We start from the raw sequence: 26,361 nt of genomic DNA, 5'->3' as shown, positions 1-26,361 counted from the left end.
TTTTTTCTCGTTTTAGTCAGTAATAACGGCCGTGGCCAGTTTTACAGGACAGTAAGAACTACTTTCTTTCAGCTACAAGCTACACCCATGATGGGAAGCGTGCGTTTGTGATACTGTATAAACACCGACCTCTTCACCCCTCAGCTGAGCTCTGTTAACGAGCACCAGATGTAGAAAATAGCAGAAAGAAAATAGTTCCTGTGTGAAACGTTTTGCAGGGGCGTGATTTCTAGAAAGAGACAATTACAGCTGAGTTATTTCTGAGCACAACGAGGCAAATATGAAGTCAGTTTATCAAGACAAGGCAGAGAACTTTTCAGCAGATATCTCCAAAACTGCGAAGCTCACACAAAACCAATCTAGATGCAGTTTAGAGTCCCAATAATGGTCAAAACTACTTGATAAGATGGGCCTTCTTTTCAGTGTTATTGTTAGCTCACCTATCTGATACAAAAACAAAACAAAAAATAAACTGTCTTCCTTTCCGTTAATGCAGCTACAACAAGCAATAAATATTCTATAAATAGAAGAGTGGTAAATGGTCACAAGATACCTAAAGTATAGGAAAGGTTAATAGTTTGCAAAGTCCACCAGATACTGCAACAACACAAAGCTCCCACATTAATATCATCCCAGGCTATGGCTAGCTAACTATACATCTCTCCTCCCTCCATTCCTCTTAATTCAACCAGTAGTTATTATAAACCACACATGCTGGAAATTTCTCCAGATTCGAAATATTACAAACTGGTTTTATTTATGTATTTATTTTTTGCTTGTAATTTTAAGTGCTTTTCCCCGCTTTACCTGATAGTTCAGAGTGGATCTTATGAGACGTGATGGAAAGGTAAAATGGTGCCATTTGCTCAGAACATAAAATTGTTGAAGACCTTCAGGGGGCATGAGGCCACTATAGTGTTGCCATGGGAACACCAAATGGTTATAAAAATGGTACCTGTCTTTTAATCACCGCAGCACTGTAACCTGTGGCAGATTGTAGGGTTCATAATAAAGGCAGGCAATCAGAAAGAGAACCACACTGGTCTGCAAATCAATGCCAGTCAGAGTGGAATCAATAGGTAGATATATAAGAGCCGGCAATCCAGTCTGCATCACGTTATGAAGAGGTGAACATGTGTTGTCCATGCTGCTTTAACGCACAGGACAACTTCACTGACCAATGTGTCCAGTTACAGAGAATATTTCAATAATCACTGAATAACAGAAACAGAGTTTCTGACGCTGTTAATTAAAAAAAGAATCCCTGCAAATTGTGACATTGTTTCCAGTTTGAAGCTTGTAGTGATCCACTGCAAACAGGCACTTAGGTGTCGTGTTACCACAGCTTGCTTCCTTCAACCCAGAGCCTTTTTCATATAAGTCAGCAATGAGAAGCATAAAAACAAACAATCATTGGTAGATGTGTTTTCAGCCTCACTTCCATTAACACCAGAAAAAGGCTTTGATAACCGTGTCTGGGTCCTCAGCTTCTGCGTAAACACACGAACACGTCAGACGTGCAACGCTGCCGGGACATGGAATATAAAGTGAGAAACTAAAGGTGTTAAACAAGCACTACTGTCAACTGTAGTTGCTGAGACAGACAAACCGCTGAACCTTTCCTTTGGAAAGCGAATCAGCTTTTATGAGGCGGAAAACGCCCCGCCCTCACTGCTCCTTGCACCCGCAGGTGGATGAGTGTGGCTGGTTGGGGCTGCGGCACGGTTTCCAGAGCAGCGGGGCGCTGAAAATGCCGATTATTCCGAGGTTGATGGCGAGGCTGATGGCGAGTGCCCCGATGGTCCCAAGAAAAGATGGCATCATTCCGTGGTTCAGGAGCCACGTCCTCCGCGATGTCATGTCTGCGATCACACCCTCCATCTGGAAGTGGGACCCCACCACAGCGCTGACGTGGAAGAGCTGGTGGCTGTGGCCTTTGGGAAGGAAAGATGAAACAAAAACAGTCGAGTCAAGTCGCCGAACTGAATGGGCGAGTCCAACAGTAAAACTATGGCGTCGCTACTATCCAGAGCAGCTTTGAATTATTCACAGTTTAAAGTAATCCTCGTTTGCTTAGACTGGGTTTTTGATGTGGTTTGAAGCTTTGTGTCTGTGAAGGTTCTCAGTCATCCAAAGGAGCTTGCAAAGAAAAGCGTCTGGAATTCTTTAAGTTACTTGAAGACGTTTCACCTCTCATTTGAGAAGCTTCTTCAGTTCTAAGGTCAAATGGTGGAGAGTTTAAATCTGGGACTCTCCACCATTTGACCTTAGAACTGAAGAAGCTTCTCAGATGAGAGGTGAAACGTCTTCAAGCAACTTAAAGAAGTCCAGACACTTTTCTTTGCAAGCTCCTTTGACGTTTGAACCTTTGACTAAACCATCTCGTGATTCATAGGGTTACAGTCCTGTCAACAAAGCCATCATAAAGCTGTATGATACACTGTCCTAAGCCGGGAATGATAACACTCCACATATTAGAGAAAAGAAGAAGCAGGAATAAGGCTATCCTCTGAGGACCGGGAGGCAATGTGCAATTTTCAATAGTCCTTAAATAACTCTGCTGTGAACATTGTTGAAATATTTGATACTTTATTTCACTCGTCGTTGAGTCCTAAAGGGATGCACGCTCCAAGTGTTGGAGATGGTGTGGATCATCAGGAGCTTATGTTTTGGAGACGCTTAACACACAAAACACTGAATATATCATTTAAGACATTTAAGAGTTTGTACCTAAAACACTTCCGTGCCATGAAGCTGAGGAGAGATACAAAACTTCTTAGACTGCCAGTAAAAAAGTGTATAACCAGTAAATTCAGCACCACCCTCAGCTGATGGAGCTCTACAGGAAATATTTCTTTCAACAAAGGAATGATGGACTGGAATAACTGGAATTTCTTTTTTTTGTATTCGAAAAGTTGGGAAAGACCCTTTTTTAATATCTAAGCACTCAAAGGAGCTTGCAAAGAAAAGCGTCTGGACTTCTTTAAGTTGCTTGAAGACGTTTCACCTCTCATCCGAGAAGCTTCTTCAGTTCTAAGGTCAAATGGTGGAGAGTCCCAGATATAAACCTAGTGGGAGTGACCCCCCACAGAGGGACAAAAGGACCCCCTGATGATCCTCTAATCGCCTGAGCCAAGGTGGGAAACTGGGCGTGGGTCCCAATCAGCCAGAGTTTCAGGTGTGTTCATTGTGAAACCTGGCCCCACCTTATCATGGGCCTGAGGTCAGATGGCCCAGGATGTGAGTGGGCGTTAAGGCGTCTGGGAAGGGATCTCAAAACTGGATTATAGATGGCAGAGAGTTGGTGTCGTAAACCACCGCCTCTGTTCAAAGATGGTCGCTCACAGTGGACATAGATGGCTTCTTTCACTCCTCTTTCAAACCATCTGTCCTCTCTGTCCAAAATGTGAACATTGGCCCTCTGTGGGGGGTCACTCCCACTAGGTTTATATCTGGGACTCTCCACCATTTGACCTTAGAACTGAAGAAGCTTCTCGGATGAGAGGTGAAACGTCTTCAAGCAACTTAAAGAAGTCCAGACGCTTTTCTTTGCAAGCTCCTTTGACTACGATGACCTGGATGACTGAGAACCTTCACAGAAATATCTAAGCACCATTTCCTAATAAACAAATCTTTAAAAATCTCTTCTTTTCAAAGATTAACAAATGCAGCAGCTTTTTGTCCGCCTTCAGAGGCGTTTGAAACAATGACACTTGTGTGAAACCTCACCAGAGAAAACAAAACAATCCACCGAGCAAAGAAAGGTTTGCGCAGGTTTACACACCATCATTCCAAAGCCTGTTTGATATCGAGCCATTATTTAGCGGCAATTGTGCAGCAACCAGCAGGGAAAACATTCAAAAACAAGCAAAGACAATAGAAGGCAAATGTAAGCGTTGCAGTCCCACACGGAGGCCAAACTAAAGAACACGGTGCTTAGAGAATAACGCTGACCCTCCCAAAGGCCTTTCCCAAACTATTGTTCATAAACTTACATGTATTCATATCTTGGAGTGAACTCAATGAAAACAGAGGCTTCTAAAACTTCAAAAGCTTTTGTACGTGCACTTGAATTTGAATGAGACTCATTTGGTTATTTTTCTTCGTCTTTTAACTGGCATTAAGTTTCGAAAGTGTGTTCCAAGCTGTACTGAGCGCCACCAAAGGACGTACCGAAGTAGTCGAAGCACCCCGGGGCCAGTCTCTCCGGGAGGTGGGCGGTAAACAGAAAACAAGTGAGGAAGGCGAAGAGGAGGTGGTAACAGTGATTGGACAAGGCGCCGGTTGGACTGCAGCTTCCACCGCAGCACAGAAGAATCTAAACACAGGGGGAAAAAAACCGATTCTATTATTGGATTAAACACAGATTAACACTGATTGTCGGAGCATTACTGACCCAGACAGAAAAGTGACTTGCATAATGCACAAACTAATGAGGAATAGTGTAGTGATTAGGGGAATTAACTGATGGCAAACATTTGTATTAGATAAACAAAGGAAATCAGATTCTGGGATAGTGAGCCAAAGTCCGATTACATTATTAAAGAGTGGCACTTATCAGCGTTTATGTAATGACACAAACAAACAGACCAACACAAGCTGTGGCTTTTGAAAAAGATACTTGTTCAGAGTGGAAATTAAGGTCAAATTAAGTAAGAGAAGAATGCAATTATGCAAGTGTATTATACGCCACTTTCTTCCTTTCAGATGTCGGAGCAAACTCTGTGAACTCAATTACTCAGCAGCTTGATATAGAGAAGAATCTACTGCCTCCAGATATATACAGAAACGACAAACACATCACACAGTCTGCAACTCCCACTCTGTGGTTTTCCTCCAATTTCCAGCTCCTTTGTAGTGTCAAAGAAATAAAATAAAACCTTCACGAGATGAAAAAGATGAGAATCTTCCAATATAACCCCCCCCCCCCCTCTCTTTTTTCACTGGTGCCAGGCCTAAAAATGAAACAGGAGGAAAGCACAGACCAGCAGAGCGAACAGGACCAGCCTTTCATATCGATCATTAATTAATAAAAGGAATCATCACCTTTGTGTATGGTGCTATGGTATAACCGAGTACGAGTTGAGCTGATGAGTAAAAGAAGACTATATATTTGTTGATTTTATAAAACATCTGAACACAGAAATGCTGTAGAAAGTCAGAAACAGTGAAGGTCTGTGAGCTGAGAGAGTGTGAGCACCATCACTTCACTTTTCGGTCTCCTTTAACGTGACTTACCCTGTAAACCAGAGGGACGGTGTCAAAAATAAATGGGACGACAAATGCTATGGTCCGAAGGGCTTTACTTCTCTTTGGGAACTGCAACTCCAGGAACCTGCGGAGGCCAGCAGAGGGCAGCGATCATTTCACTTTGTCATCTCCTTGCCTTTCAAAGTAACGCGTCTCAGCCCAACCTGTCGAGAAGCTAATGTAAGCCCTACAGCTATGCAAGAGTAAGTCCCTCTGATCATATTACTCCTTGGCTTTGGTGCACCCTGCGTTCACGACACTGAAAGAATACAGAAATCAAATACTGTTGCAGATTAGGATCAGGCCGTTTACATTTGACTTAAAAGACACCAAAGCGCTGAGGATGCAAAATGGGGGAGGGTCACTTGCTCAGTGTGACCCTTCTGAAGTTTGTCCTGATAAAGTTCAGGAGTTTTGGACACGGTTCACTAAAATATTTGTAGTATTTAACCAATGCAAACTCCATTCAGATGCAGTATTTGTCAGTATGAGAGGAAGACAACCTAAGTAAACTAAACTATTCTCATTATAGACTCTTCTCATAAGATGAAAGCCCAAGGGGGAGCTCTCCCTTCAAGCACGCACTGTTGAGCTGGCAGGAGTACCAGCCTTAAAAGTCCTATAAACTATTCTGAATTCTAAATATTTGGCTTTTGCAGGTGGTTCCTTAGCTGGGCCGCAGGCATGGACGACTTCTATTTTGCTTTGTTACTGTACACAGGATAGATCACTGAATTTCCTGAAATACCTCTTTCTTTAAACATACCAGTACACTACACATGAAAAAAAAAAAACGGAGTTAAGGCAAACTGTTGGTGCAAGGAAGGTGTCGAGGGCAAGCCTACGCTTGAAGCCACTGTGGTGTTCGCCATAGTCACAGTCCAATAACTCCAGCTGTACTTATCTTGTCCATTTAACAACTTTATTGGATTCCATCGTTTGTATTTGTTGTTCAACAGTACTTAGTATCCAACGTCATTTTACATAAAATCACACAAACGGTTTGATCCTTCCAACCAACAACACCTGACGCTAAGTACATGTGTCTAGCTTAAATACAGTCCCATAAACACACCATGCTGTAAAAACACTAAAAGTGACCCTCAGCAGCACACATAAGGTAACAACACACAAAAAAAAAAATGGCTGCTACAGGAGGAGCAAACAATTATTTGGAAATCTATTGTTCCACAGAAGTGAGCTACATTCAGTCAAACTCTGACATCCAAGTTTTTAAACTCACAAGGCTTATTTACCTTGATTTGTGCACGACTGTAAGATGCAGGATGCTCAAAGTTGAATTTTCTAAGCAAGCCTGAGGACAGAGAGGATGTAAACATCAGCTTCTTACCTGGAATAGCAGGACAGGCTGGTACAGAACACCGTGTTTCCGATGGCAATGGGAACAAAATGCTGATGAAGCCAAGTGTTTACCCAACACTCTGGCATGACGTAGTATCCGTAGCTTATGGCACATCCTGATTTAAAACAGGAAATTAAAAATATTTATTACATCAACTGACCCGAGAGAAGCCTGAACAACTAACAGCTGATAAATAAACATATTTCATTCTGACTGCAGGACAATAATGTCAGACAAAGAATTTCAGCTACAGAAACTGAGACAGTGAAACTTTTATTTTAAATATGTTGTTATTAATCCTCAAAATACCTGTGACGTTTCCCCCCCCCCAAAATTCAAGAATAGATTCAAAGCACACAAAAAAATTGAAAGCTGCAACTTTATGCTACAGTGTCTTAAAAAACAAACAAACAAACAAAAACAAACAAACAAAAACAATGGGGGGGTCACCAAAGAAAGAAAATTTGCATTTTACAAATAGTTTTTTTATTAATTAATATTACACTGGTGACTTCTACTTAAAAAAAAAGATCAAAGCAGAAAGGGAAGCATGTCATAGAGATCTTTGAAACTAAATGAGGCTGTTAACTAAAATCAAAGACTCTTATATGAAGCAGAAAAACAGTGCATAATATACGTGGGACTTGTAACCCAAATAAGTAGCTCTGATGTTTCTCTCTGGAGAAACGCCACAATCAAAGCTCTACCTGCGACCACCGAGTGTGCGCTGTGTTCTTTTTGTCCTGCAGTGACACCGCCTGCTGATCTTATTCCTGAGATGGACTTTTGAGCATTTTAAACTGGGTAAATCTTGGCCCTAAGAAGCTTTGTGGTAGATTACTAGTGAGCCAGCCATGGGCCAACCCCCCCCAAAAAACCAGGACTTCTAAGAGGGCCTCAGTTAATGTTTAACTGCTGGTTTGGCTGGTGGGATTCTATATATGTTACAGAGATCTCATATACACACATATACATATATATATATATATATATACACACACACATATATACTAGGGGTGCAACAATACACAAAATTCACGGTTCGGTTCGGTTCAATACTTTGGTGTCACGGTTCGATATTTTTTCGATATAAAAAAAAAAATGTTCATGCCTTTTTAATTTGTCATTTATTAAATTTTCACGGCACATTCCGCACCACATCTCTGTGCGTTCATCATTTGTATGAAGCCAGCTCACCTCCTGCAACTACTTTTCCGAGAATACGCGCTTCTTTTGTGGTTCGGACTCCTGACATTTCTTTGGAATTGGAGGAACATCACAGTAATTGCTTAAAGGAGCTTCTTCAACATCTGTAAGAGTTCTAAACAAATGTCTGTCCTCCTCCTGAAAATCTTATGTATGCAAACACGCGTTGCAACTTCTTATCTTGTGCCCGTTTTTTATTTTGACAGCGAATGCGCACCTGCGGACCACTTATGTGCAGCCCTGGTTATTTCGCTTGTCATATTGCAGCCACAGAAATTCTTTTGTCCATGAAACCATAAAGCTGCACTTTCTTTTTGCCTTATAGTCTGATTTGTCATAACTTTTCCGTTTTGTGGTAAGTTTTTCTTTGGCTGTCACTTCTTCACCCTGACCTGTCTTATTTGGCTCAGCAGAACTAAAATATTGTGGCGAGCTCAGACAAGGAGGAGACGGAGGTATCGTTTGGTCTTGCTTCCCATGAGCTAGCCAGGGAGCACAGCCGTTTATTGACATCTGCAGAAGAACACTGCCGCTAGCTAACTGCTCAGCGCGGCAACAGCACAGCAACAACAACAACACCACCACCACACAGGGCGCCCTCTGACCCCGGAAGGACACACCGTCGCAGCGAGAGGGCGTCACCCGTCACTATGGCAACATAAACAAAACATAACTGTACAAACAGAACCCCGAACAGCCCTGACCCGCTACATAGCCCCCACCTAAGGGGTCAGTCGTCCCCGACGACCCCATTACCCCACACAAAGTCCTGCAAATGTCCAGGTGCCTTCTTTTGGCGCACCGGCCGGTCACGACCGGCGGGGTAAAAGTCACTCGGGTCAGAACATGGGGTGCCACCATCATCATCCCACTTCTGACACCAATGTGGCGAGCTCAGACAAGGAGGAGACGGAGGTATCGTTTGGTCTTGCGTCCCGTGAGCTAGCCAGGGAGCACAGCCGTTTATTGACATCTGCAGAAGAACACTGCCGCTAGCTAACTGCTCAGTGCGGCAACAGCACAGCAACAACAACACCACACAGGGCGCCCTCTGACCCCGGAAGGACACACCGTCGCAGCGAGAGGGCGTCACCCGTCACTATGGCAACATAAACAAAACATAACTGTACAAACAGAACCCCGAACAGCCCTGATCCGCTACAATATATATCCTGCTGCTTTTACACACGCACTCACATAATGCTCAGCGATTCTCTGCGCGATCAACCTCTCACATGTGTAAGCTGCGGGAGATTTCACTTGTCATGTTTGCATAGTAAGCTAACGATTGATGAGACAAAGTCAGAGGAATTGGTGCGCAAATTATCATCACTCACCAATCAGTGCTGTCGCTCTCTATACACAGTTCGTGCGATTGCAAAGTGAAAGCAAAAAAACAAGCGCAAATTCAAACGCGATTTCAATATGTCACATATTGGCAGTGGCTAACCGATGCCAATGACATAATTACCCAGCTACATTTCCGAAAGAATGCAAAAGCATTGACATATATTTTTCCTTCCTACAATAGCCCGACGGGCAGGGTAGCCCGTCTGAAAAAAAATCGCTAGCCCCAGGACGTCGGGCTAGCGATATTGCAAGCCCTGTATCTGATTGAGGAATCACTCATCTTTGGAAAAGAGAGTTTATTACAGAGAAATGCCTCTTTCCAAAATAAAAGCTATACTATCCGCTTCTTCTGGGCTATATTCTCAGCAGCATAAGGAGAATCATGTGCTAACAGCTGTCTAAATGACTCAGCTAAAGTTAGTAGCATGCTTGTTGTTTTTGTCTTTGCACTAGGATGATGTAAATGTGCAGTCATATTCGTTGTGTTCCCACTAGTGCTTTCAGGTTAATCTCGTTGAAATGACCTTAACGCCACAACACGGCAAATCTCCGTTAACCAGCTACCGCCGATCGCCCCGTGCATGGGGCTAGACAGCTAACAGTTAACGAGCTAACTGCGCTAACACACTAGTTCACACCAATGTAATTGAGCATTGCATGGCACATCCAACATACTGTTTTACTTTAGTCCATGACGCGCTTACCTTCAGGGTCATACGTCACATGAAAACCAAAATAATTCCAAACGCCAGATCTGAATGAGAGTGGGGGAGGTCCATGTTGCAAGGAGAGCTTAACTTCTGTCTCGCTAGCTTGCCCTGCGCTCTTCCTTCTGACTATGCTGTCTGTGTTGAGCGCTCAGTGGATCTGCGCTCGACAGTGCAGCCTAGGCGGAGTAGTCGAACGCAGATTCACTGAGCGCTCAACACAGACAGCATCGTCAGAAGGAAAATTGATAAAATAAATTACAAATGTTGTATTGTTCATACATATGCGTACCGAACCGAAAGCACTGTATCGAACGGTTTTTCATAAATTATTTTTTTAAGTTAATTTGAATATACTATATATTTATTAAAAATAAGGTGAAATATTTGATGCTTTTGAGTTTTAATTTTTATGTAAATGGATCGTTTCTCATTATCTTAGATTCATATAAAATTTCCGAAGACCAATGAAAATGTTAAACTTCTGAAAATGATGTTCATTTATACTCTCAAACGCCTGATATATTTACAACTAATGCATGAAGAATACAATATTATATTTTTTTGATCTGCTCTAGTATGTGCTCACCCTCAAATATGCAGGCAGGCGGTGGGGAAAGAGTTTGCAAATGAACAGCTGCGCAACAAGCAAACCTTCCTTAAAAAACAGGAATGTTCAGTTCCCTCTTTGTGGAAGTTCCTTGTAAAAGCAGGTGCATGCGGGAGGGAAATACTATTCATAGGAGAGCTGGTTATGAAATCAAGCAAATACTGGAGCCATAAAACCCAATCCATCTTTCAGGACAGTGGCAGAAAGGAGAGTAACATTGTTTCCATGTGCTTTGAGTGTGAGGCATGTCTGATTTCCATATAATCTCAAAGGCTAACACAAGCAAAAATGCTTTGAATATTACTGTGGAACGGAACTTACCATGCAAACAGTTTAGAGGAGAAAGAAAGCAACGTTTCATCTCTTAGTATAGGACGCATGCACTATTATGGATAGACCTTAATAAAGGAGCAGTCATCCTTAATGAGATGCATGATGGTTGATCAGCCTGTTAAATGTGTTTCATAAAACAGAACCACCTCAAACTGTTTGACTTTACTGTGGTTTGGAGTGTTTCAAACACCTCGGCCTTTACCCGTTAAATCTAAATTATTCTGTGTGTTATATTTTAAACTGTTTTCTTAAGGTGGAATCTACAACCATTTATTTATTTACCAGGAGATGGAGAGACTGAGGAGACTGTCTATAAACAAACCTCTTTCCTTCACGTAGTTCAAAGATGGAAAAGATAAAGAGATGAAATTCTGAGCATTACGTTGTTTCCTCCGTTGATATTTGGTTACCTAGTAACGCTATCACGCGCTAAAGAAACAAAATACACCCCCAGACATTAAACACTGCTGTGGCATCAGGACTTTTGCATTCAACCCCCCCCCCCCGTGCACAAAGATTTACTACCTACAACCAGCCTGGATAGAGCTCACCTCCAAATGCTCATCCTGCTGCTTCTTCTCTGCTCAGAAAGAAGACTTTGTCTCGGGTGGCATGACCCATGAAGTAACGTAGCTTTAGCTTACCGTAACTCAGACAACTCAAACTGAGACAGGATGACACAAAACCATGTGACACATTAATCTAAAGTGAAATCTCATGATATTTCTTGCTGCGTGTAGCTGCTCCCTAAGCTGAAAAATAACTCATGAAGACCATAGCTCGCTATAGCAAGTATCTGGTATCAATTCTAGGTGACTTCCTTGATGAGTCATTACAGTCACAAGATTTTCAGAAAACTTGACCTCTGACCAAACTTCTTCTGTTCACAAAGGTGAGTGTCCACACTGACCACCCGCCTCCCACCCAAGCAGGATGATGACAATACCCCATCAACTTTTCACAGCTGATGGGTAAAAAGGATGCGACAGCTCAGAACGTCTCCCAGAAACAAACAAACAAAAAAAATTGGGACAAAATAATCTTCTTATAATCCACAACTACTTCAAAGTTAACATTTTCATTCTGCTTTTTACACAGATCTGCTAAGTAGTTACTTATTTTATATATACATTTTTGTTGTCTTCTCTAGTGTTGTTTTTTTTTACCTTGGCCATCTGTTTTTATCTAACAAAGGCAGACGGGGAGGTAACAGAGCTGAACTGATGTCTGTATAAGAAGCAAAGCCAATATCACAGAGTGATGACACTGTAGTGTTAGACTTCACATCCCTCTGATTCTGCGGTGCTGGCGTGCTTCTTAAAAATGACACACTGTGTCCCCTTGGGACTGTTCAGGGAAACAATCAAAATAGAGTGTCATAAAGAGTGATCTCAGAGGAGTGTGAAAAGAGCTACCGACTCCTCTTTATGATTTCAAGATCGTCCTGTTTCTTGGTAATGTACAATAACATCAAAAATGCTTTTAGGCCTCCACCACCGGGGGTTTCTTTACCTAAGCTGTAGAGGCTGAGAGCTCCGTAGTCAAAGAAGTAGCAGATGTGGCGGGACTCTGCGGACATGGTGCTGAAGGTGTGTGCACAACTGGACGTGAAGGGGTAAACGCAGATGAGCATCATGTACACCAGCAGCGGCCAGGTGTAGCTGTCAGTCAGGAAGTTCAGGGTAGAGCAGAGAACGCAGAAACGCCACAGAAAGTACCTACAAAAATTAATTAACAAATTAAAAATGTATATATACAAAAATGTGACCCCATACAGGTACATGTAACTGATGCTACCGTGTAATATGTTGGCACATGCATCTGTTTCCAGGTTGTAGATTTACTACAGAGAAGTACTCTGTGACTGTGTTTCTTAATTAGCAATGTCACTGCTTCTCTCTGACATCCTGTGAGCTTCAAAGCTCTCTGACTTTACGTGTATTTTGATTCAGACTTAGTGAATTTTCCAGATGTAGCCTCCACATTTCCCCACCTGTCTGTTTTTCTCTCCAGCACTATGAGAATTTTCAAGATTAAATCTCTGACTTTCAGTGATCCTTAGAAACTCTGTCGTGTTTACACAGCTGGAACGCTGACAAATGTTCACTTTACCTCTTGCTTTGATCATGAATATAACTAGACTTGTTCAAGTCTGGTGTGAATGAAAGGACACCAAACAAAACTCACCATGTTGGGAGGAAGTGGGTCCAGATGTTGATCGTCTCGTTGTTCATTTGGAAGCTGCTGAGGATACAGTCCAGTGCTGAGCTCCTTGGGTGACGGTATCCAGAGATGATGCCGTCCTCCCTGAACACCTGCGGAGCAAGCAGACAATCCAGGTGACAGGTGTGAAATTCAGCCAATCCTCGAAAAGGAAAAGCTGATCATCAAACGTCATCAGTAAGCAGAGAGTTTGCAGAACCACTGTATCGTTTAGTTACACTACAGTCCTAATGATGCTGGGTTTCTGAGGCCAATATGAGTATTTAAATTAAATAAATGTTCATTTTCACTTTCCTCTAAACATAAAACCTTATTAGATCCTTTTGATAGTCATCATTAAAATGCTGATATTTTTATATTTTCATCGATCTGTTGTGGAAGAAACGTTCAAAAACAATGATCATTTCCACAAAAGCCAAGTTTGCACCAAAAACTACAGAAAAAAAGTTAAAAATATGTAGCAGAACTTTACTAGTGGTAATTATTTTTTTATCTAGCCCCTTAAAGTGTCTGCATATAGTTCCACCACTGTTTTCACTACAGTATGTAGTGAAAACTTGTTTCTTTATGGTAAAACATCCATGACCGGATCCATCTGGATGTTGTAAGAGGAAAAGATGTTAAGACAAACAAAGATGACAACTATGTAAATATTTAGCAGGAGGGCTCCAATATCACTGCCAGTTCACACAGATTACAGTACAGCACAGACTACAGTGAGTTGAAGGGAAAGTTCAGGTCGATGGTAACACGTTAAATGTTATGATTGGGTTTTTGAGATCTACTTTATTCATCACACCAGGCTCCCAGCGAACTTTATATTAAAGGCTGTCGGTTTTTACAGGTATTACCGGACTGTACACAACTCAAAAAATAAAGTAGAACAATATAACTGGAGTATATGTTGCTGATCCCAGCAACAGTTTTTAATGTTTTTATATGTGAAAAAAAAACTTTTTAAACTCCAATAACAGAAAACCAAGGGCCTAATTTTAGTCTACACACTGAACTCATGGCTGGAAACCATGCTGCAGAACTGCTGCATGCAAACTATTTGTCACTTATGAGATAAGGTCACTACAGAAGGGAGGACGGCAGCCAAAGCAGATGCTTGAACTGCAGGGCTCTGGCTCCTGCTGACAGGCTCACAGCCACAATCAGCTACCAAACTTTTTTTCTGCTGAAGTGTGAAGATTAACACTCATATGGCAGAACCATTGTGTGCAAATACACTATGGCTCAGTCTCTGAGACATGGATTAAGCCTAATCTTAAACTAAACTTCTTTCAGTTGAGATTTCTTTACTTTATGTCTATGACTGGGCTTAATGCACGTCTGTGAAACTGGCTGTATGTCTGCAAGGCTGCAAGGTGCAGTGGGTCAGGGTTCGGAGGTAATCACACGATGAAATCCTGATCGTGGAAGCAAATAAAAGCCTTGAAGTAAAAATACAAACACGGAGGTATAAAAATAATATTATGCAATTTATCATTAAGGTTAAGTGAGACAAAATCCTAAATGTCTGTGGATTTACCACACAGTTTAGACTGTGTCGCACACTGTGGTCCTTTTTTAAATGTGTGGTGAAAATATTGCAATTAGGAGCTTTCAAAAGTTTTAAAACTAGTTACAACTAACTAAAACAAACCAATCTGATTATTTGATCAAATTAATAAATTTTCTCCCCCTCCTTTCAGAAAAAAACAACTTTATTTAAAGCATATTACTCTGCTGTGCCTGTGCATTGATTAAATGATGCAACCTGATGAAACAATAATTATCATCCTACAAGAAGAAAAAAAAAAAAAAAAAAACAGGTTGCAAACTCATCTGTAGCGCATCATAGGCTCATTTACATGGAACAAACTGAAAGACTACACAGCATAAAAATATCTCTTGGCATCGCTATTGTTTGAGGCTCGAGTCATTCGTCAGGCCGGGTCATATCCTGACAGACAAACCTGAGCGTTTCCTGGTGTTACATAAGACAGTAAGAAAAAATAAACATGCATTACATAAACAGAAGAACGGATGCTTGGCTTTATAGACACGACTATTGACAAAATCATTTCTCTGAAGACTTCTACAAATAACTGATGTCTATAGTAATAATAATAATAATAATAATAATAATAATAATAAAGCACTGCAGCTTCTCTGCAATTAACCTTCTGAAATGCTGTGTAATGCCACAAATGCTTTAAACTTGAGTGGAGGGCTGATTATTCGTCTCATATGTATTTACATTCACCTCTTAGTCCTTAAGAGTTTAAGAATACCTTCATCTAAGGAATAGAACCAACCCACCACCTTTTCCCATCAGTTATACGGTCCTAACAGACTGGACCTGGGTACACCAGGTTACTTTCTTACCTTGGGGACTTGGTGGATGTCAAAGAGCTGAGGAAGTTTGAAGCTAAGCATGTCTGCGGGAAGCCTGATGGCACCCCTCCCTCTTTGACAAACTTCCCTGAGCCTGGCTCGCCCCCCACGGCAGAGGACGAGCCACACGGGGTAGTCAAACACCGGTATTCTTGCCGCTAGGTCTGTTCTGTTCGGGTCCCATTTCAAGCAGCGCGCCCAGCCCTGGCTCCACCCAATGCCACTACTGGCCCCAATCCCACGCCACACAGGAAACACTGCAGGGACACAAAGACATGCACACAATCAGACACCAAGATAAGACCAAAACCTTGACTTCCTCACACTGGCTCCCCATAAAAAACAAGAATATTTTTTATGATTATCCATACAATTTTGGTTACTATCAGTCAACAGTGATGTTTGGTGATACACCTGTGCATTATTAAGTGTCAGAGACTTTATTGTTAAAATATTTATACATGACTTATGAAGTGATGATCAGATTTGCTGGTTGCTTGGTGTTACTCTGATTGCATGCAAAACCTGTAATTTAAAACCAATTAAATGCACAGTATTAACTGATAAAAGACATAGCTTTCACCCCCAAATAAATAAAATAAAATCATGCACTTCTTGCAGCATCATCAATGCATCATCAAGATTTTTTATTTTTATTTTCAGAAAATAAATTCCAGTAAAAGGTTGAAGACAGAAAGTGGCTAACAGCTATTGTGAATTGTAATTTAGGGCACTGAAGGAAATGATGATGTGCTCATCATTAAATCTGACCACCTGCTTTGTTTTGGTCATCACTTTGATCCACTGAAATCCACTCGCACAAATGCACCACACCGGATAACTGGTTCATCTGATGGCCCCCACCGTTAAAGTTTATATTACAGAGTCCTCGAGTGTGACATCTCTGTGGACTGGAGCAGACGCTGAGAACAATCGCGTATTGTCGTCGCTCTTGAGACCTACCCAGACACTGATTTAAAGAATGCCCGGCATTGTCATGCTGCAGAGGCCTGTGACCAAATGCAAAAATGTAATAAGAACATGTTTGTGTGAGCCACAGCCTTGCTGACCACTGCCCACTGGCTCACAATAGGAGTGTGAGCATTGCAACTGGATCATGTGGCAGTGGAAGAGGGCAGCCTAGTCTGAATTAGACTGATTTTCTTTAACAATTTGTGGACAGATAGCAGCATTATTTACCTTTGGAAGTAATGGCAGCAAGATAGGAAGGCCAGGACGGTCAGCTGGAGCCTACCGATGCTCATGACTGCATTGTATCTAACAACATCTAACCATTTCCTTCTCCAAAAATGTATCTTTTGCCTTGTTTTTACCCGTGTCTGGTAATATGTATTGCACTAACACCTTCTGAAAGTTGAAGTAATGCACCTGAAAGAAGAACACGTTTAACTGCCAAACACAGGAGTGATAAAACCTGTGTAGCCTGGTGAGGTTTGATGCTACTGTTCAAACAGGTTAAACGTGCACAGCAAAGACTATTGTGACTGAAACAGAAGTTCTGACAAACGGTAAAGCTAGCACCTTACAAGTCTATCCCACTATGCATATACTCTAAGAATACTAAAATATCTCCCAGCAAATATGAAATAGTATTAGGCTCAATCTTGAATTAGTTTAGGGCATTTCTGGCCTCAGTTACCATACTCCAAATTTTTTAAGTAGTTTGGAGAACATGAAAAAGAGTTCAAGGTGTCCAAATTCCCCAGATCTCAGTCCAGTTGAGCATCATCCCCTCTGGCAGGGTGAGAGCAACAAGAAGGGGCCGCTGCTTACTGCACCCCAGCTGCAGGCCCCGGCCTATTAACAGTGACAAAGTGCGCTTTGTGGAGGCTAAAGCCTTGAGAGTACAGGGACCAAAGGATGACTGTTACACGCTGCACTGGATGGAAATGAGGCATCTCACAAACACACCCACACACACATACAACAGAGTCCCACCATTGCTCAAGTGCTCGGTGCACTAGCATGCAAGCACGCTGGCACAAATCCTGCATTCACTATGGCTGGAAAGCATAGCTGCACACAAACAACTTATAATACCACAGAGCTTGAGTTAATAAAAGCTACTGACAGCCACAAGGTTCACACCTAGAAAAAAAGCTCATTTAGATTCAGATCATTGGCAGTGTGCCACCAATCATTTAGTGTGAGATGTAGGTGTGTTTTTGTTGGAAGGTGTGTGAATGCTGCGAATGTTAATTCTTTGTACTCAGCCTCGGGGACCAAAACAAGTGAAAGATATATGTTTTTATATTGAATTCTAGACAGATCAGTCAATGTTTAAATGTGAAATGAAATATGAAGAGTCCCAGCCTTCTTCTTGGGACTCTCATGTTAAAGTTTAACAAAGTTAAAAAGCATATTTACAGCTTGGTACACAAAACAGTTTTGGCCTCTGTGGATAATTTCCTCCTTCCCAACAAATTTATGGGTTGGGATTTTTTCACACTGATTATACGTTCTGCATCCAGAAGTCCACTACGGTCCGATTGATGCAAATTTCATCATAGAGTGTAAGTCCAAAGGTCCGTGCTGTTGTTTGCATGGATGGCGATTTTTTTGTGAGTGTATGGACTCGTCTGCATAGACTTTGCACTACAACACATCAGCGGCACTTATGCAGAGGGAAGAAGACTTCAGAGAAATAGAACAAGAATAGAACAACAGAACTTGGCCGTCACATCTCCAGGTGTCTGTGTCTTTATCCACAGCAGAGTATAAGGCTTCCAGCCTGCATTTGTGCCTTTTGGAAGCATTTCTCATGGAGTTATGTGACAGGATATCTACCGTAAATTATCCTGCTCCATGGTAGAGACCTTAAAAGAAGATTGTGCTTTAGTTTAAAGTACTCGAGTTTCACTCTCCTGTTCATCTGTTACTTGGGGCTGGGCGGTACGGTGGTGCGATGGTTAGCACCAGCTAGAAGGTCCTGGGTTTGAATCCAGACTGCGTCTGTCTGTCTCTCGCCTTTGCCTGCTATGTCTGCTAAATTATTCCAAGCAATACTACAAGCTGATCGAATATTGAAAACTGACAAAAGGTCTTGTGTCTCCAAGACCTGAGCTCTTTACTATTACTAGTTTATAATAAAAGTGAACTAAACATTTGCCAGGTAAATGCTTTTAATGTGAAGTTCCAACAGAAAGAAATATTTGAACAGAAATCCACTTTTTTCTCTGGAATGTCGCCAAAGACATCAGGTCCACAATAATGCAAATGTACAAATACTGCAATACTTTTGTCAGTGGGACACAGGCTCAGTCACCTCCATGTTAGACACTGACTTAATGCATTTAAAAGAACATTTCTGAGATAACCATTTTAGGAAACAGAAAGCCTGAATGGGTTCCCAGTTCACATTCAGTGCAGGCTCAAAGAAAAGCATCAAACATCAAACACAAGAGGCAACATCCACCTGTAGCCTGAAGCTCAGGACCAGAGCCAAATCAGCACAACATGTTGAGCATTCAATAAACAAACAGCGCCTGAAAAAGCTGATAAGTAGTCAAATGAGGGAGTGCCACCTTTTTCTTTTTTTCTACACAGCTTTGGATTAGAGCATAGGTGTCAAACTCTGGCCCGCGGGCCAAATTTGGCCCACAGCCTAATTACATTTGGCCCGCGAAGCCAAACCAAATTACTATTAGAGCTGGCCTACTGCTATTATATATATTGTTTAGTATTAAGATTTGCTTGTTCCATATTCAGTTTTTCAGCAAAACTTGTTTGAGTCCATAAGAAAAGATTCATTTTTATATCTAGATTTTTTTTTCCAGTAAATATTAACGTCAGCCCGCGACCTTGTTCCAGTTTTGAATTTTGGCCCACTGTGTATTTGAGTTTGACACCCCTGGATTAGAGGATGTAACCAAACAAGAGGAAAAGTAATCTAGTAATGAATGTGCCAAAGACACTACAGCTCCATGACAGGCTCAAAACTCGAGCCTCATCTTCACCCCACCCTTCTTCCTGAGGCCGTGCTCCCTTGACAGATTAACTGAGCCTTTCGGGAAGCCCTCTGCAAGGATGTGTTCAGATGGCAAAACGCACACAGAAATTTGTTTGTTGGACACACAACATTGAGCCTCATTAACACAGACGGGAACAAAGAAAAGGTTTAAATCCTGTGAAAATATCAGTAAGAATATCTCCCAAACTGTCACCCTGTCCACTACACGCGAGGTGTTTACATGTGCTTGTCTGTGAGCGCTAAAGGCACCCACACTTTCTTTCCAGAACTGTGAATTGTGATAAACCTTGCTCGGGCATTTTCATTGGCCTGAGGTGTCAGACTGCACATTTCCCACAAAGTTATGCACGTGCACTCTGCGCTGCACGTGTGACAGTGTTTGTCAGCATCTTCAGGCTCTGCTCAAACACGTCCAGGACAGAAGACGACAACCCAACAGAACACATGCAGTAAACATTTCAGAGGGCTTGCCGTCGGTTGTTGCACCATCAACCATTCCCATTTATATTAACAATTACATATTTTATGAGTAATGCAGTCTGCTGTGATGATTTTCATCCTCCAAGCATCCACCCAAGAGGACAGGCCCGCACAGGCTACAACCGCCTGTTTGCGTTCGACCCTTGAGAAAATTAACAATGAGCAGGGAACCAGTTTTTCAAGTTAGGAAAACTCAACTGTTCCTCAGCACATGCAAAGTCTGATTGTGTCACATTAGGTCCCAGCAGAAAAACTGGTGTACAGCAAATTTCACGCTAAGCTTATTATGCGCAAAAACTATTTTAAACATCGATTTAGTGTTTTAAGTCTTTTATCAAGCTACATGCTCACAGATCAGTGGTTCAATTTCACTAGAACACTTAATCTACCGTATACTAGAGCTGGATAAAACTAAATATTTAACCTAAAATAATTTTATAGATATATGAGACAATGTTGTCATTATGAAGTTCACTGAACTCATTGAGAATTGTGCTGTGCCAGAACGATCATGTTGTTGGGATAGCGGTAAAGCCGCATCGGGTTAGGCCGACACATACAGCGTAGGAGGAGCGCCTGTGCTAATATTTGAGCTGCTGCAGCCGCAGACACCAGCAGGTTAGGAGTGCGAACGAGACAAAAGACAAAATGACAGCAGGAAGTGTAAATAAAAACTGGAGTGACAGTGTCACCAAACACGATGCTCTGACTCACACAGCCCGAGGATCAAAAGTTGAGGTGTTGAAAAGAAGGGTCAGAGGAATTCAGCAGTGTGGAGATATTTTGGCTGTTTGAAGCCTGGCAAAGAAGCTGAGCAGCCCGCACTCCACACTGCATCGAAGTTTCCACAAAGGCAGGATATACTGTGGCAAGACACGATGCCAGTAAAGCAGAGTCGAAAATGTCGACTTTAAGTGGCTCATTAAAGTAATTGACCCTCAATATCAACTCCACAGACGGCACTTTCCTAGCTATACATGGAGTGGAGAGAGACAGCTGAACAGCTGGGTCACGCTTCACTACCATATCTGATTGTTGGTCAAGTCACACATCTGATCCATATGAGGCTGACTGCCCACTTGAATTAAGACAGCTTGAATCTGCGCAAAATAAACGATATAGTGCGAAGACGGCTTTTTTATTTAGAACTGATTTTGTATTAATGACTAGCTTATTTATTTGGAAAAGACCAAAGAATTCAGTTTAGCATTTTCTTGTGTTCTTTTGTAACACTTGAAACATTTAACTGGTCATAAGAGCACACTTTTATGTCAGAGTGCGCTTATTTAGTGCCACATCTGTACCTATGTCATTTATTTTAACTACATCATTTTGTACAGTATATTTAACATGTTCAATTCATAAAGTTTTTGTTTCCATATCATTCTCTCACCCACTCAGATAAAAGCTATTGTTAAGCCAACTTTTCTTCTCATTGGCGGACCTTCAAAATTAAAGTTCGAATACCAGGTGGGCGGGGCTTCTGTGCTTACAGCCACAGCAGTATGCCAGAGATGATCATACTGGGGAGCAGAAACCAGAATGTCAATGACACAATAGCTCATTCAGCTCACAATCCATCTCTATTCACAGGCTTTCTGCCTGCAAACTGGCAAATATGACCTTGACTGCAATTTCGTGAACACCCATAAATGATGTCTGGGTGCATGTTTCTCTAAAAATCTGGCCAATACTCTGGGAACAATTCTTCTCTATTGTGGACGGACACCTCGCCATGGCATAAACTGCCTCAAACGGACGATTTAGAGCAAACTAAAGCCTCAGCTTTGGTTTGTATAGGAGCTAAATGTTTTCAGCTTTGGTTCATATAGAACCCACGATTTGAAAATAATATATTAGAAAAGCATTCACCCCAGAAAACACAATAAAATATTATTTTGGAATATGTGACATTTCTTAAAGCCTAAGCTAACTTATTCAGTTTATTTGTCAGAGGTATTCTGTTCAGAGGAAGTCGTCTCTCCACTCTGTCAGGGTTTTTGGCTTTCTATCGGATTAAAAGAAACAATCTGAAGACGTTATCTTGGACATCTTTCACCACTTTCATAGAAAAATGAATGACCACAAGCAAAACTAAGTACCCACACACTAAATGTGGATGCTTTTATAGCACCAAACACTACCAAGCTGTGTCTCATGAGTGTCAGTGATAAGTATGGATGCTGACAAGACTGTACTCTTATTTAGTGCCATTATTGATTCTGCTTACAAGTAGTCTTCTAAGATAATATAAAATTTATACAGGTGGGGAGATGCTCTACTGCAATAATTCTGACATCATTCTTTGCAAAAGAAATTGTCCAAAAAACATAAAAGGAAGTGATAATTTCTCAGGAATGTGACTCTAAAACAGAACTGGAACTGGCTTTTGATTCCGAGCATCCAGCATATAATGATGTAATGCTGAAGACACGATGGAGGAAAGAAAAAATGCACTAATTCCTGGAAGCTTGACTATAGTCTGTACTGCACATTACGTGGAAAAGTGAGCCCAAATATGTGGCTTCAATCATGCTTGATGCCTGAAAGCTTCATGCTCACCTGCAAGACGACTGGAGAACATTAATGTCCCCATCAGCATCCAAGGCAGAGGGCGTCTGCTCTGTGACTCAAGATTATGACAGATTTAAATGCTTTTTAGATACAAGGTAAGCAGGCTTCTTGTTAATAATCCAAAAATGCTTTAAGTGGAAAAAAACAAGAAACTGAAACATAAAAACAAATGATTGTGTTTATCGGTTACATATGAACTACGCAACCCTGACTCAGTATTTGAGGTTACTTTGAAACATAATGGGATAACCCTGCAGACAGAACGTCCACTCACTCGATCATGTGATATGTTTTGTAACTTCCCTCTGGTTGAAGTCACGCTGCAATGCTTCTCCTAGGTGTTCCTACTTCATCACGCCTTTTCTGGTAACAGATTACATGCCACATAAGGACTGCGCACTGTTATGAAACATGTTGATTTGACTTCCTGTGCCAGATCAAAACACTAAATCACTATCAGTTCTTTCATTTCTATTGCATTATTGATTCAAGTGGACCATTGAACTACCCAGTTCTGAATACTTGGCACAATCTAATAGAAGAGTCAGCCAGGGAATGCAGTATCAAATGGAAACCAGCTGACATGATACAAAAGAAAACAGGACCGGCTTGACTCCAAACTGAGATAAGGCAGCAACTGCCAAAAACAATGAATATGTCTAAACTAAACAACTAACCTGGGAAAAAGCCTGCAAATACCTGCTCAGGTGTCAGACTTCTCATTTTGTGCAACACACACATCTTTTGCTGCACAAAAACTATTGTTAAATCCAAAAGACAGCAGAATTCCAAGACAAAGTAAAAAAGCAACAATCATTTTACAAAGACACTTATGTTTTGATCTTCCACTGTAGGGAAGACTAGCAATGCCAAAACCAAAACTAAATAACTTGTTTGTTTTTAAACATAGGCAACAATTATTCTAGAAACATTTATATTTTCTGATCAAATTTATTTATTCATTTGCTTAATCTGGTTTTCTTTTATTAAAACACAGAAGGCCACAACTCCTAACATTCGTGAAGCTTAAACTTAAACCTTTATTTAATTCTTTTTCTATTATGTTATTTTTCTTTTTTTTAAGTTGTTTTTGGCGAGAAACATAAGTTCTTTGAATCGTCGTGGGGGGAAAAAAGTTTCGCTCTTCTGGCAAGTTCTTACAATGTGGAAAAATCCATGCTGGAAAAACACTGCAGGAGTATTCGCCTGAACACATCTCCAGGGAAACGGTTCGGGAAAACATGTTGGTCACATGCAGCTAATTCTCATAATAACTGTCTCCGTTCTTCAGCAACGTGTGTTCTCTGTTTTCTCCTCTTTTTCTTCCCAATTTCCTAAACGCGACATTCCAAGAATTCCTACCCTAACACAAGCTGGATGAAAAAGAAAAACGGTCTAGATGCTGGACTTCCAGCTGCAGACAAACAACAGTCTCTGCTGTAAAGAGTCTCAGCTGCAAAACTTCAACCTTTCAGCGACGGACAGCGAGACCAAAAGCAGAGAATGAAATCTTAGTGTGTGTGTAACACAAATATTCTAAATGCGCAGACGTACCGCGACCCTCGGGCATGGGGAGGGATTCCTCTCCTTCAATCCGCGTAAAAACGCTGAAGTCTTCCTGTGGGCGACAACCAGGGCTGGGTGTCTTCACTTTCCCGTACCTCGGCTTCACTGTGCAAGGTCTCCACACAGCCTCCTTTTCTCTTCTCCCACGCGAGCCAGTAGGAAGCGCCGCTTCGTGCTCACGTGGATCGCAGGAGTAACAACAACACGAGCCATGTGTGTCCACCCTGTGAGCGCGCGCTACTGCTGAATGGACAGTGACAATGGTTTGGTGTAAACCGCGCCCAAAATGGCAAATTTGGTAGTTTCCCTACTGCACATATTTGTATATGTACACATAGGGAGGCTATATACTCATATTTACCCAGAGAGGTAGGAGCAAAAATTTCCATATTAAATGTATTTACATGCATGGGGACTGAAACTTCTCTCTGGGTATTCCAGCTTCCTCCCACAGTCCAAAGACATGCAGTTAGTGGGGTTAGGTTAACTTGTTAGTGTAAATTGCCCACAGGTGTGAATGTGAGTGTGAATGGTTGTCTGTCTCTGTGACAGAACAGCAACCTGTCCAGTGTGAACCCTGCCTCTCACCCCTGGCAGCTGGGACAGGCTCCAGATTCTTAGTCTTTTAATGACATTTTGTACTGCAGACGATGAGATAATCAGTCCTTACAATTTTACTCAGTCTGAAATTGTTCCACAATTTGAAGATTCTGCCCATCTTTACTACTCTGTCCTTCGAAGATGCTCTTTTTATACACGCAGTCATGTTACCGACCTACTCCCATTTAATGAGGAGAAAAATGTTCCTCAGCCTGCTTGTTTTTACTTCTCTTCATTTTTCAGCCTTTAGTTGCCACCCCCCTGAAATTGTAAATACTTTGAAAATTTACCATTTTAGCAAACATTTGATATGTTTTATATGTTTTATAAATGGAACTGTGGAAAAAAAATGTGTTTATGACATTTGCAAAATATTACATTACATTTTTATTTACATTTTACAAAGGACTACAACAGTTTTGGAATTCAGGCTTGAAATATGAAGGACTGAATATGACAAAACTAGAAATTTACAAATTCATTCTATTATTCAATTATTTATTTACGTGCATGGTTGGTTTTGTATAAGGTATGGCATAGAGGTCATAAAAGTAAAAGAATGTAAAACTCATAATCTAGCACATTTATGGACTTTACTTTTCTGCATTCCTCCTAATGACCAGCAGAGGATGAGGCCTCTGTTTGCAAAATAAACAAACAAACAAATAGATAAATAACTGTTGGCTTTTATTTATGAGCTCAATAAAAACTTTACTGATAATTTTATGTCCTCATTCACTTCTCTTAGTATTATTTGATACAACATGATCTACAGTAAAAAGAGACTATTAAGCAGAATACCCTTTAGGGCATGGCTTTCAATGAAAACCAGTCAAGTCAAGTAGAAACTAATGGAGGCAGGATGGTAAAGAGGAAATAGTAACCGTGGGAAAGAGTAAAGTCCTGTGAATCAGTAACGTGGGTCTAGTGGTGGAAAGAAACAGTACATTTATTCAACCACTGACTTATAAGTGCAGTTTTGGGGTTTTTGTTAAGTAGTACTTTTTAAGCATTTGTTGATGTTTATGATTGTGCAGTATTTTAACATGAAAGTTAATAAGTGATTATATTTGTGGATATATACTATGAAACACAACCAGCAGCACGGTGGTGCTATACTTAGCACAGTTGGCGCAGGGCGAGGGTTTGAGTGTTTCTGTGGGGAGCTTGCATGTCCTCTGCACGGCTTTTCTCTCAAACTTTGTGTCCAAAATATAGTGCTTTGTGAGGGCTTATCATATTAAGTAAGACTAATATTATCTAAATTTTGGCCATTTCCATAAATGCTTAAAAAAAACAACTTCCACTTCGTTAAAACTCGTGTAAGCTTATATTAAGCTCAGTATGTGCTGCGTTATGAAGCCACAGAAGTGGCTGTTGCCTCAGGCACAAACAATAATTACTGACATACCTGGTATTAACTCTCCCTCCTTTATGTTGGAGATGTTTTTGGCTCCAGGGCTGCCCAACCCTTTGGACCTACACAGCAGTGTAACACTATGACTCAGCTCTTAAGGAGATGTACAATTTGGATCAAGTGCAAGACCAGTCAGTAGGCCAGTGCTCCACCACTACGGTCCAGACTGAAACTTCTACACCTAACTAGCCTCCAAAGATAGCGTGGTAAGTATAGAACAAAACACAAGCAGAAAGGGGTCAAAGTTGAAAAGCTGGTCATCTAAAACCTGTAAACAGATAGATTAATAAATGATTATTACAACTGTAA

The 26,361-nt window shown here is 41.3% G+C and overlaps 1 protein-coding gene across 2 annotated transcripts in view; it reads right to left on the bottom strand.

Moving 5' to 3' along the window:
- Nucleotides 1–718: 718 nt before the first annotated feature.
- Nucleotides 719–26,361, bottom strand: part of paqr6 (progestin and adipoQ receptor family member VI) — a 29,542-nt gene continuing 3,899 nt past the window's right edge. The window contains exons 1-8 of one of the 2 annotated variants that reach the window (XM_085472277.1): nt 24,024–24,229; nt 15,416–15,681; nt 13,007–13,134; nt 12,332–12,537; nt 6,602–6,728; nt 5,239–5,335; nt 4,174–4,318; nt 719–1,934 (exon numbers count right to left, since the gene is read on the bottom strand). In XM_085472277.1, the coding sequence (XP_085328403.1) occupies nt 1,669–1,934; nt 4,174–4,318; nt 5,239–5,335; nt 6,602–6,728; nt 12,332–12,537; nt 13,007–13,134; nt 15,416–15,681; nt 24,024–24,039 (1,251 nt within the window). In that variant the 5' untranslated portion in view covers nt 24,040–24,229 and the 3' untranslated portion in view covers nt 719–1,668. Of the gene's footprint in view, nt 1,935–4,173; nt 4,319–5,238; nt 5,336–6,601; nt 6,729–12,331; nt 12,538–13,006; nt 13,135–15,415; nt 15,682–24,023; nt 24,230–26,361 lie in introns of those variants that run through there. The other variant, XM_085472276.1, reaches the window with a different exon arrangement.

The sequence above is a fragment of the Copadichromis virginalis genome, linkage group LG11 (genome assembly GCF_057382275.1).
Source record: "Copadichromis virginalis isolate Kocher_CV1m ecotype Utaka linkage group LG11, C_Virginalis_male_GT1.1, whole genome shotgun sequence".
NCBI classification, from domain to species: Eukaryota; Metazoa; Chordata; class Actinopteri; order Cichliformes; family Cichlidae; genus Copadichromis; species Copadichromis virginalis.
This window is presented reverse-complemented; position numbering and strand designations above follow the sequence as displayed.